This window comes from Erpetoichthys calabaricus, chromosome 18, assembly GCF_900747795.2.
Source record: "Erpetoichthys calabaricus chromosome 18, fErpCal1.3, whole genome shotgun sequence".
In the NCBI taxonomy this organism is placed as follows: Eukaryota; Metazoa; Chordata; class Cladistia; order Polypteriformes; family Polypteridae; genus Erpetoichthys; species Erpetoichthys calabaricus.
The window spans coordinates 25,415,583-25,428,995 of record NC_041411.2 but is presented as its reverse complement, the minus strand read 5'-3'; the positions used below and the strand labels follow the sequence as shown (position 1 = coordinate 25,428,995).

At 40.4% G+C, this 13,413-nt stretch overlaps 1 protein-coding gene across 1 annotated transcript in view; it reads left to right on the top strand.

The window, feature by feature from the left end:
* The window catches only part of dnah1 (dynein, axonemal, heavy chain 1), a 144,862-nt gene that overhangs the window by 29,352 nt on the left and 102,097 nt on the right, over positions 1-13,413 (top strand). Inside the window, exons 15-22 of the mRNA XM_051921101.1 lie at positions 896-1,015; positions 1,101-1,183; positions 2,951-3,092; positions 4,976-5,131; positions 6,582-6,780; positions 8,785-9,038; positions 9,749-9,961; positions 10,789-10,953. Coding sequence (XP_051777061.1) covers positions 896-1,015; positions 1,101-1,183; positions 2,951-3,092; positions 4,976-5,131; positions 6,582-6,780; positions 8,785-9,038; positions 9,749-9,961; positions 10,789-10,953 — 1,332 coding nt within the window. The remainder of the gene's footprint in view (positions 1-895; positions 1,016-1,100; positions 1,184-2,950; positions 3,093-4,975; positions 5,132-6,581; positions 6,781-8,784; positions 9,039-9,748; positions 9,962-10,788; positions 10,954-13,413) is intronic.

Below are 13,413 nucleotides of genomic sequence, written 5' to 3'. Positions count from 1 at the left end.
GGAGAACTTATCCACGAGTATATACAGTAATTCATCTGCGTAATGTGGCCTACCAAAATAACTTCACTTTGGAATGGTCAGAGGTTGTTTAAGTGAGACATATGTATCTTGATTTGCATACTTCAGTATAAGACCTGTGAATCCTTCATATTCATAAGTAATTTTACCAGCATTTCAAATGCCACACTGCAAAAAGATGAATGACCACTTTACTGGTTCTTTATAGCTCTAATTGAGACTAAATAAAGCCTTGGTTAAGGCCGGGTTGCATAAGAGTAAATGAGCTAATGAATACATTTTTGTAATTACATAAACTAAAGTGTTATTATATGATATGACATCTCAAACCCACTCAGCCTATCAGAATTGTAAAGGGGCCAGAGCTCATCACAGAAGCATTGGATGCAAGGCAGGAAACAGTTCTGGCCACTTTGTGAGTCAATTTCAGGGCTCACTAATGCATACAAACACACACTCACGTGAGACGAGTTTGAATTCACCGATTAACCAGCTATGGGAGCAAAACTCGAAGCAGAATTTTTTTGTATGAAAATTTAGGAAGACAGATTAAATAAAAGTACATATCTGTAAACTGTGAAATGCATGAACTTATCACCTTGACCCGAAGAGTCTTCTACAGTAATATGATGAAAACATTGAAGTGCGTTTTTGTTAAATTGTTGTGTACTGTAAGATACAGTAAAATAAAGTCCTTGATAATTGTAAGCCTTATTATAATCTTCTTAATGAATATTTGATAGGTTACTTTGATCCAAATGGTGCTCACAATAGTTAAAGCAGAGGTTTCTGTGTTGGCTATAAAGTCACTGTGGTAGTTTGCCTTGTGTAGACAGTCAGCCTCCTTCTGACTCTGGTGATCCCTGTGCTTTTCTAGGCCTGTGAAATTTTCAGAGAAATCAGCCGAAAGCTTTATGACAAAGCAAACAGCATAGAAGAACTGGCAGAGCAGCGAGAGTGGATGAAGGGGATTCCTGATCAGCTGAAAACGCATGAGGTATAAGGACAGTGTCTTGTTTTTCTGCCCCTGACACCCACCTCATCTAACCCAAGAGATCATCATTCGCATGCTTGTTTTATAGGAAGTGATGTCCAAAGTCATGGCTTACTATGAACTGATGGAAGACTACTATTTCAATCTGTCCAATGATGATTTCAACATCAAGTGAGTATTTTCTCCAGTAGTTTGCAACATTTCAAGTTTGGTTCTCTTCTTATTATCCATGTTTTCTTATTATTATTACATTCATTTCAGATTACACAAAGATTTATAGGGTTCTGTTCTAGAATTGAGGGTGGGAGAGTGCTAGTCTCTGTTCTTTTCTACATGCAGTATCTACCCCATGAACCTTTCACTACAATGTGCCATATATGTGTGTGTGCACCGTTAATATACGGTGGGCTCAAAAAGCATTCAGATCCTTTCACATTTTTCTGTGTTGCAGCCTTGTGCCAAAATCATTTAAATTCATTTTTCCCTCATCAGGCAACACTTAATACATCAGAATGACAAAATGAAAACAGGAGTTTAAACATTTTTGGAAATGTATTAAAAATTAATAAAGTGAAACCTCACCCATGCACATGTATTCAGACCCTTTGCTATGACACTTGAAATTGGGATCAGGTTCATCCTGTTCAGTTGGTCATCATTGAGATGTTTAGAGCCCAACTGTGGTCAATTCAATTGACTGGATATGATAAGGATAACCTGCTTATAGGAGGTTCCACAGCTGACAATGTGCATCAGAGCAAAAACCAAATGATGAGGTTGAAGTGATTTCATAAAGATCTTAGAGGCAGGATTGTGTGTGGAGTTAGGCTACATAAACATTCCTGCAGCATTGAAGGTTCCCAGGAGCACAGTGGCCTCCATAATTCTTACATGGAAGATGTTTGGAACAGCCTAGAGCTGACCACCCAACCAAACTGAGCAATCGTAGGGGAAGGAAAATGACCCTGTGATCACTTTGGCTGAGCTCCAGAGAACCTTTCTGGAGAAGGGAGAAACTCCCAGAAGGACAACCACCACTGTTACACTCTACTGCTCTGGGCTTTATAGCAGAGTTGCAAGACTGAAGGTTCTCCTTAGTTAAAGACACATGGATGCCTTCTTGGAGTTTGCAAAATAATACCCAAAGGACCTCTTAGACTATGAGAAACAAGATTTTCTAATCTGATGAAACCAGCATTAGCATCATGTCTGGTGGAAAGCAGGCACCGCACACCACCTGTGCAATGCCATTTTAACAGTGAGGCCTGGTTGTGTCAGCTTCATGATGTGGGGATGTTTTTCAGTAGCAGGTGCTGGGAGACTAAATGGGGTTAAGGAAAAGCTGAGTGAGCACAATACAAAGATATCCTTAATGAAAACCTGCTCCAGACTGCTGTGGACCAGAGACTGGGCTGAAGTTTCACCTTCCAATGGGACAATGACCCTAAACACAAAACAAAGATAACACCGGGAGTGGCTTAGGGACAACTCTAGGAATGTCCTTGAGTGGTCAAGCCAGAAACCGGACTTGAGCCCAATTGAATATCTCTGGAGAGACCTCAAAACCAATGCTCTCCATCCAGCCTGACAGAGTTTGAGAAGATCTGGAGAGAAGAATGGCAGATAATTCCCCCAATCCAGGTGTGTGAAGTTTGTTGCTTCAGATTTAAGAAGGATCCAGACTGGAATCGCTTTTCCAAAGGTGCTTCAACTAGTTACAGAGGAAAGGGTGTGAATACTTATATCAGTGTCATATTTCAGTTTATTTTTAATAAATTTACAAAAACTTATAATAGCGTTGGAAATGGATGGAGGGATAGTTCTATTTTTACTCTCCTTTTTCATTCCAATAAGGAGTTCTGATGTTTTTCTTTCACTCTTCCATTGTGTACAAGTTCCTGATTGGTTGTTTCTACTTCTGTTTTTGTTTATGGGAAGGTGGACTGCAATCAGCTGGCCCTCCAAAATACTTGGTCAGATAGAAGCAGTGGAAGCCCAACACAAGGAGGATGAGGAGAGGTTCTATAAAATCCAGATTGTGGATCAAAGCAACTTCCAGGAAAAATTAGATACCCTGCAGGTGAGTGGATTGAAGCCAGTCAAAGCTCTTCTACTATCGTGATGTCCTACAGACCCGAACTGTGATTTAGACATTTCTCGATCTTTGCTTCATAGGCAAAAGTTTACAAGCAAAGCAAACAGTGACCGCTTCATCTTCAGCATATCCCACTCACTCATATAGGCTTCTTGAGCTTGAGCGTCAAATGTGGCTTTGCGTTACACAGCTAGTGTAATGTAGCTTGGAGTGATGTTCACTGTATAAATAAAAACCTGAAAATGTACTAATCTTTCGATTCCATCAGTACCCCTGCAGTTTTACCAGTATAGGATGGCATCCAATTTCAGTTCAGTATCCCAGTAGATTCACCAACAGAAGATGTCACTCTCTTTAAGTTCTGTATCCCTGCAGTTTTTGTAGTTTGAAACATCACCCCATGTCGATTCAGGGTCTCAGCAGATCTATCTTCGTAAGTTCTCATCTGATTTGAAATTGGCATCTCTGTAGCTTTACCAGCATGGGATTCTATCCTGTTTTAATTAAATATTCCAGCAAATTCACTGGCAAAAGATCACACATTCTGTGAATTTAGGATCCCTGAAGAATTACTAGCCTGAAATATCATCTTAATTGTGGGTCCCTTCAATGTCCTCATGATGAGACCTCATCCTACTAAAAAGTCATTTCCTGTGTCTTTACCACCTTCAGATCTCATCTAGTTCTAATTATGTTTTTCTACAAATTTACTCATATTAGATGAGCTCCCCTGAAGCTTTTCCATATAGGAACTGAGTCTCTGGATCTTTTTCACAATAACATTCCATCCTCTTTGAACTTCGCACCCCTTTGGCTTTACTAACACGTAATATCATCTGGATAGAATTCACTTTATTTCTTTTTTGATTTGACATTCTATATTAATCCCCGAGCAGAAATTGTCTTTTCAGAGCATAGGGTCAGCCATTGTGCAGCGCCTCTGGAACAATTTTTAGGTTAAGGGCCTTGCTCAAGGGCCCAACAGAGTACAACAACAACAACAACAACATTTATTTATATAGCACATTTTCATACAAAAAGTAGCTCAAAGTGCTTTACATAATGAAGAAAAGAAAAATAAAAGACAAATAAGAAATGAAAATAAGACAACATTAGTTAACATAGAAAGGAGTAAGGTCCGATGGCCAGGGTGGACAGAAAAAACAAAAAAAAACTCCAGAAGGCTGGAGAAAAAAATAAAATCTGTAGGGGTTCCAGGGCACGAGACCGCCCAGTCCCCTCTGGGCATTCTACCTAACATAAATGAAATAGTCCTCTTTGTAGTTCGGGTTTTCACAGAGTAGGATCTCTTCTGGCAATGATGGCATTTGAACCAACAACCTTCCAGATACCAGCGCAGATCCTTAGCCTCAGAATTACGGTTCCCCCAAAGGCATAGGTTTCTTTCTACATTATGTTGATTCAGTATCCCTGCAGCTTTATTCGCATGGTGTCTCATCCTAGGCGATTTCAGTATTCCTGCTGCTTTAACAGTATGTTCTTATTCTTTGTGAGTTCAGTTTTCCTTAAACTTCTGACGTGTGAGATGTTATCCTTTCTGACTTCATTTGCTCTGTAGCTTTACTTTAATGAATTCTCATCCTTAGTGAAATGAGTACGTCTTCAGTCTTACTACAGGACATTCGATTCCTATGTGAATTCAGTAACGCTGAATTGTTATCAGCTTAAGATGTCAGCTTCTCTGATTTTAGTATACATATGAACTTATGATCCTGGATTTGATCTTGCATTTCTGCAGTTCCATATTCAGCCTACTGGTGTTGTCCAGGATTCCTCATCATTGATTTTACTCTGAATGTGTTAAATAAGCTTTTTCATTCATTCATTCATTTCTTTCTTTATTCCAGTTACTGGTGGCTGGATTTGCAGTCTACCATGATGTTGGGAGGGCTCATGAAATTGCCAATGAGGTCAGGCGGGTCAGCAAACAACTCAAGGAATCCCAACAGTTGGCCCAAATGTACAACAACAGGGAGAGGTTGTTTGGATTGCCGGTCACAAATGTAAGTCCATGTTTCCCCTTGATGCTGATGCTATGGAGACAGTCTAATGTTGAAAATATAAAAGGCCTGTGTGCCTCACCTGATATTCCTCACTAAAACTGTCAGACATGTATTAAATAGGCACCTGAGGCCTTTGCTTTTGAAGTAATTAAGAGCACAAAACAGATGAATGCAGTATACACCATAGTGACATGTTAGATGTTCTTGAGGTGAATTCAGTATGTTAGGCTACACAATACAGTGTCCTGCCGTAAAATAATTCTAATTTTTCAAACTGTTATATTTAAAAACAGTTCTCAGACAGAGACAAATGGATCACAAGGGCACATAGGAAGCCTCATCTAGGGCTAAGGGATACTCATTTTTGGAGATCTGGTGGAGATCAAGAGAAACATCATGGTTTGGAAGTTTTGTGTAGTAAGTGAAAATATTGCAGGTAGTTCAGGAAGCTTTATCTCAGAAAATATTGGATGTTTCAGCTGAATAGGATATAATAAACTAGTAGAGGAGACAGAAATAAGCAAAATTATACTGCATTCCTACCTAAATGCGCCTTGCTTACTCTCATAGTACATTAAGGAAATGTCTTATTCTAGCCTTACATTTAGGTTTAGCAATCTTCTAATAAAAATTCAATAGTCTGTTTTTTAGGTATAATACTGGCTAGTTACAAAATTAGTGAAATTGTATTTTACATCACTGTATATTAGCTAAATTATCTAAATCACCATTGCATGTATTATATACTGGTCATGGTGGAAAATGGTGATAATAACCTGCAAAATGGGTCATGAAGCAGGGTTTTCTAGTGTCTTCTCATTATCTTTATATGAATGGCTAACCCATGCTTATCGTTGCGTTGGGTCAGACCATATCCCATCATCCTCAGTGTCTGCCAGTTTCCTGTTGTGGGTTCCTAAGCTATGTGCCTAGATCTTTCAAAGATGGTAATGTACATTTGTTTTTTTTTTTCCTTAATCTACGAGGCACATGGTAGACTCTTTAACATTTTTATATCTCCTTCAGACCCTCTGGCTATGTGCAATATTACTCTTTTTTGAAGTCGGTCAGATAGAAAAATTACTAGATACAATTATGGTTTATTTTTGCAAACATACTGAAACCAAAACATTTTTATCACAGTTGTCAGCAGAGAATAGTGGTTTCCGTTTCATTGGCTTTACATTTACTTATTTGGCTGACATCTTTATCCATGGTGACTTAGTACATGTATGATACAATTGGTTCTTTTTGTTTGTCTTTCCAATTGGAGCACAGGCAGGTCAAGTGACTTGCTCAGGTCACACAGTGTCTGTAACAAGATTTGAAACCACAAGTTCAGGGTTTGAGGTCCACAGGCTTAACCAGTACACCACACTGCCTGCTGACCTTATATGACTGGCTTATAATTGGCTGCTTCAACATCTTTCCTTTTGTTTTTGCATACTAGTATGAAAAGTTGCAGAAAATGACTCGGGAATTGCAGCCCTACCGGGATTTGTGGACAACTACGTCAGATTGGTTGCGCTGGCAGGACAGCTGGATGCATGACCCCCTCACTACCATCGACCCCGAACAGCTTGAGAGAAATGTTAATGAGTCTTACAAGAACATGCACAAATGTGTGAAGCAATTCAAAGACATCCCAGGTAAACCCTGAACTGTAGGTCCATTCACAGCTGGGCAGACTTCAAGGCAGCACAGTAAGCAAGGCAGTTGAGTGTAGAACATAATATAATGGCCATCCATTTTCATAACCGGCCTATCCAGGGCAGGGTCGCAGGGCAGCTGGAGTATATCCTAATGTAAGGCAGGACCACCACCTGGACAGGACGTCGATCCATCACAGGGTGAACACACACACACACCAGGGCCAGTTTAACAACACAAAACTACCTACACTGCTTGTCTTTGGACTGTGTATGGAAAACGACAAGGACACTGTTAGAACATGCAAACTCCACACAGTGTAATGTAATAACACATTTGGACAATATTTAGCACTCACTGCTTCACACATACAGCCTTCTGGTTTCAAATTCCACCCTGGATGTTGTTGAGTTTGTATGTTCTCCCTATATATGTGTGTGAGTTTTACTCCAAATACTCTGGTTTTCCTTCTGTTTCCTCAAAGACTTGCTAGTTTAGTAAACTGATGCTTCCAAATTGGCCCCTTGTGTGGTGTGTGCCAGTGAACCCTGAAATGGGCTGGAACTCCATGCAGAGCTATTTGACATTAGTGGTGCCAACAAAGACTTCAGCCCCCTACGACCTTGAATTGGATTAAGTGGGTTTGTACGTGAGGCACAATCCAGGAAACAAGAAAGGCCCAATCACGCACACACTGACACTCATACTCACCCAAGGCCATTTCAGATATGCCTGTCTTTGGGATGTGGCGAGGAAATGTTGGAGTATCCAAAATCTAAACACGTGCACACCCTGACTCCACACATACAACAATTTGGTGCTCCACACATGTAGTGTCTGGGTGCAGGATGTTGCATATGTGCGGTGGAAATATTAGCAACTGTACCACCATACTGCCACCATAATTGTATAATCCTCATTAATTAAATCCCTGTGTGCGTCCAGGTGTCCGTGTGTGTGTGTCTTCTGGTGAAGTGCGCATGCCCGGGGCACGGTGCGATGTGCGATATTACTGTTAGAGAAAGTTATAGGCATTTTACGGAAATACAAACCAGTTTTACTGCGAGAGGAAATTAAAGGTACACAATACAGTGACGCATATTACAGCCACATACAAGCCAGTATTACTGTCAGAGGAGATTAAAGGCATATTACTGACGCGCACGCCTGTATTACCGCCAGAGAAAATTAAAGGTATATTACGGACATACAAGCCAGCAGACGTACAAGCCAGTATTACTGTCACAGAAAATTAAAGACACATAATACACGGTGGCAGCACACGAAGAACGGTCAGCTCAGCAAGTAAACATCAACAAAAGAAAGGCTGAAAGACAAAGAAAAATACGACCAACAAAAAGAATGAGGTCAAAGTCCCTTGCCATTTAATATAGACTGTTCCTACTAATGTTTATTTATGCACTACTGTTCTAGCGCCCGTTATTGTAACGGGCTTAATGACTAGTATCATATAAAATGACTGGCACCGCATCCAAGGTTGTTTTGTGGCCAGTGCTGCCTGAGCTAGATACCTGAATAATGGGGCTATAAAATTAATAGATTGTTGGATAATACATTTATTATATAGTGGCACAGTGGTTAACCACATTGATCCAGGAGACATTTGAGCTCTAGCCCTAGTTGTCATGCTGTTTTTTTCTGTGGATTCTCTGTTTTTCCACCCACTATTTATAGATGTGAAGATTAGACTAACTGGTAACTCTAAATTAGCCCAGTATGGGACCATGTAGCTGTCTGCATTGGTGCCAACTGCTCCCAATTCTATGACTCCAAAAGCTGGATTAGTTGAGTGTAGGAAATGGATGGTCAGACTGATGAATGTAATGGATGGACTAGTAGAATTGTGTGACTCAGATTTATTGTATACTAGTATGCCTCGCAAACTTAATATAGCTTTAATTAGAGATGATATTTTTTAACAACATCTTTTAAATAGAGCATGATTGGATGGTACATCTTTTTTTTTCCTGTTGTTTCCATAGCCTGCCAAGCAGTAGCTGTTGGGATCCGGACAAAGATTGAAGATTTCAAGCCCTTCATTCCTCTGGTCCAGGGACTGCGCAATCCTGGCATGCGGAACCGACACTGGGAAATTCTGTCTGAGCAGATCGACATGACGGTCAAACCCAAGGCCAACCTCACCCTTTCCAAATGCTTGGAACTCAAACTGCAGGACCACATTGTTACCATTGCTGGTGTAGCAGAGATTGCTGGGAAGGAGTACGCCATTGAGCAGGTGGGTACAATCCCCTGTAGCTCTCCAGCAGGCCCAGCTTGACATAAACTCTCTACCAGTCAAGTTGGGAGGCCTGTGAGATGTGATAGGATATTACACCTTTCTGCTGTTTACTGACGACTTCAAAAATGCTCATGATTTAAATTCTGTAAGAACCTAACATTTGATTGGATCATACTTAAACCAACTGACTAAAGCATGAGATGAATTATGGACTTATTAGTAACTAGCCACGTTGCCTTGCCAAATTTAAGAATATTTGATATCTCTTTCCCTATGTGTACCTTCAGCATCTTTCGTCTGTGTCCTCCTCCACTGGCAGTCCCTCTGTCAATCGTGTTCCTGTAAAACCTGCTTCTCAGACTCCGTCACTTCGAGGCACCTTGCTAGCCTCCTGTCCACTTTTGTATTTCCTCTCAGCATACCCCTTGCACCTTTACACTCCTCCTTGTGTGTCTCCTGCTCAATGCCAAACTGACCAATCAGATTGTTTTGAGGTACCAGACACACATGGACCTTAGGATATTATTATATAGTAAATGGGATATTCATTTGTTATTCTTTACTAAAACTACCAAATAATGAGTCTAACACAACACACCAGTAATACAGAAAATGTACAATAATGGTTGATGCCAAAGCTCTTCCTTGGAAAGGGAAGTATCATGTAGACTGAAATGACTGTTTATATAATTTTCCTCATTTTTTAGGCCTTGGACAAGATGGAAAATGAGTGGGGCAATGTCATGTTTGACATTCTGTCCTACAAGGAGACTGGAACATATATTCTGAAGAGCCCAGATGAAGCTTCACAGTTGCTGGACGATCACATTGTGATGACTCAGAGCATGTCCTTCTCCCCATTTAAGAAGCCATTTGAGGACAGGATCAGTTCATGGGAGAGCAAACTGAAGTTGACGCAGGTAGGGAGACAAATGTGAGGCAAAAAGAGATCCACAAACATGAAGCATTTATGGTAGAGAGAATGTCTATACTATTTAGAACAAAAGACACTTCACAAATAAGAGACCATTCAATCCATCAAAGTTACTTGATGGTTACATTGTCCAAGTAGCTCCTCCAAGTAGGTCCCAATATAAACCTCCTGGTCCAGACAAAGAGCTTTGCATTCATTTAGCCTGTCAGAGTAGGACATCTCCTTTAGTCCCAGAATGCACTTGGTGGTTGTTCTTTGCTCATTTTCTAGAGCTGCCTTGTCTTTTAGTGGCATAAGGGCCAAACGTGCACATAGTACATTGGAAGTAGTTTCACTAGTACATTGTAAGCTGAAGAATAACTTCCCTTGATGTGCACCCAAACCTTTTTACAGCACAACCTACATTTTATCTAACATTTAAATTCTCTCTCCATGTTGCCTAAATGCTAAGAATTTTGGACAAGTGGGTTCTGTTCATTTGGATGGTGCTGCCATTTAAAGCTATCCCTTCTGGGCATGTGGGACATGAACTGAAGTCCTCACTCTTCATGGAGAGGAGGAAATGACTAACTTAGTCACTTGAGATGATGAAGTCTTTGTTTGGCACATCTGCCTAAGTGGGCTCCTAACTGCGAGGATTCCTTCTCTGTGCAGCAGGCTCCTTCCACATGAGCTCTGCTACATTTGCATCAGCATAAACCCGTAACCCCTTTTCATAGGTTTCTTCATTACCCCTTGTGTATTTGTAACTAACATTTCCTTTAACTGTGTGTTACACATCACACTTCTCTAAACTAAAATCCATTTCCACAGGATGTGCTTGAAGAATGGCTAACATGCCAGCGATCCTGGTTGTACTTGGAGCCTATCTTTAGTTCGGAGGACATTAACCGCCAGCTGCCTATTGAGAGCAAGAGATACCAAACGATGGAGCGGACCTGGAGGAAGATAATGAAGAATGCCCATGACAACAGACAGGTGACTTATTTGTTACAGTTTATTCTACATTAATACACACAAGGGGAAAATAATTATGTTTAGAAAAAAAGTGTCTAGTCTCCTTAGAAGCTCTAATACTAATCACATTTTCATTCTTTAAAATGTATTATTATTGTCAATCTAAACTCTATAACCCATAATGACAAAATGAAAACACCTTTTAAGAAATGTTCGCAAATTTATTAAAATCAAAAAATGAAATCTGTCCTTCATATAAGTATTCATGACCCTTTGCTGTGATACTCCAAATTCTGCTCAGTTGGTTTTAATTCTCCTTGAGGTGTTTCATGAAAGAAAGAAAGAAAGAAAGAAAGAAAGAAAGAAAGAAAGAAAGAAAGAAAGGCAGGCAGGCTCCTTGCCATCTCCTCGGCTCCTCTTTCTGCAATTCCCTACTGAGTGTGACTAGAAGGGACAGTTTTCTCACCTCCTGTTTGATCTTACTGGGCTCTCCTGATTTCCTTTCTAAGACGTGGAAGTGCCATACACCTCTGGTCCCTGCAAAAAAGGACATAACCCTTTAGGCACCCTTAGGCATTCACATTCCTGGTGAAGAGATGGATGGATAGTAAAGAATAATTTTTGATAATCCTATAATTAGTTAAAATTTTTTCCATAACTGTTATTAGGTGAAAACAGAACAGTATACTTTGAACTCAACATTATCACTGATGAAAACAAGTCTGTGCTGTGGACAGAAACACTGGCTTTTCCCTTCTAAGCGAAAGGCTGAAAGATGACTTGAGAGTAATTATTGGGAATTAGCCACTTGGAATGAATGGTGGAAGGGAAGTAAATGAAGCTGCACATGTACAGTTCATCACAACTGGTGTTAAAGGTGCAGAGTTTGTTTCATGTGCTACAGCTCGACACAAGAAGTCAAATTCACTGTGTGGCCGTGTGCTTGTCTTGTGGAGCTGTGCTGCCCCCTTGTGTCATTTCAAACCATATAACGCAGTGCAGGCTTTTTTATATGCAGTTTCACATGCATTCTTGGTGTCATTCTTTGCAATTAAAAGTATATTGTGATGTGTAAATTGAATGTAGAGTTTTTAAAAATGTTAGGGAGAGAACCTGTTTTAAGTTAACATGATCGTCACTGCACACCTAGACTGTTTAAAGTGATTCATTCATTTCTACGTTTCTTAGTGCTGTATATTTAGTACTAGGAGTGGCAGTGGGCTCCTATGCCGCCTCGGTTCCCCCATTGCCACTGACTGTGCACACTGTCATAGTGGCATAGTGAGTGCCAATGTACAGTTAGGTCCATAAATATTTGGACAGAGACTTTTTTCTAATTTTGGTTCTGTTCATTACCACAATGAATTTTAAATGAAACAACTCCGATGCAGTTGAAGTGCAGACTTTCAGCTTTAATTCAGTGGGGTGAACAAAACGATTGCATAAAAATGTGAGGCAACTAAAGCATTTTTTTTAATACAATCCCTTCATTTCAGGGGCTCAAAAGTAATTGGACAAATTAAATAACTGGAAATCAAATGTTCATTTCTAATACTTGGTTGAAAACCCTTTGCTGGCAATGACAGCCTGAAGTCTTGAACTCATGGACATCACCAGATGCTGGGTTTCCTCCTTTTTAATGCTCTGCCAGGCCTTTACTGCAGCAGCTTTCAGTTGCTGTTTGTTTGTGGGCCTTTCTGTCTGAAGTTTAGACTTCAACAAGTGAAATGCCTGTTCATTTGGGTTAAGATCAGGTGACTGACTTGGCCATTCAAGAATTTTCCACTTCTTTGCTTTAATAAACTCCTAAGTTGCTTTGGCTCTATGTTTTGGGTCATTGTCCATCTGTATCATGAAACGCCGCCCAATCAATTTGACTGCATTTAGCTGGATTTGAGCAGACAGATGTCTCTGAACACCTCAGAATTCATTCGGCTGCTTCTGTCCTGTGTCACATCATCAATAAACACTAGTGTCCCAGTGCCACTGGCAGCCATGCACGCCCAAGCCATCACACTGCCTCCACCGTGTTTTACAGATGATGTGGTATGCTTTGGATAATGAGCTGTTCCACGCCTTCTCCATACTTTTTTCTTGCCATCATTCTGGTAGAGGTTGATCTTGGTTTCATCTGTCCAAAGAATGTTTTTCCAGAACTGTGCTGGCTTTTTTAGATGTTCTTTAGCAAAGTCCAATCTAGCCTTTCTATTCTTGAGGCTTATGAGTGGCTTGCACCTTGCAGTGCACCCTCTGTATTTACTTTCATGCAGTCTTCTCTTTATGGTAGACTTGGATATCGATACGCCTACCCCCTGGAGAGTGTTGTTTACTTGGTTGGCTGTTGTGAAGGGGTTTCTCTTCACCATGGAAATGATTCTGCAATCATCCACCACTGTTGTCTTCCGTGGACGTCCAGGTCTTTTTGCGTTGCTGAGTTCACCAGTGCTTGCTTTCTTTCTCAGGATGTACCAAACTGTAGAT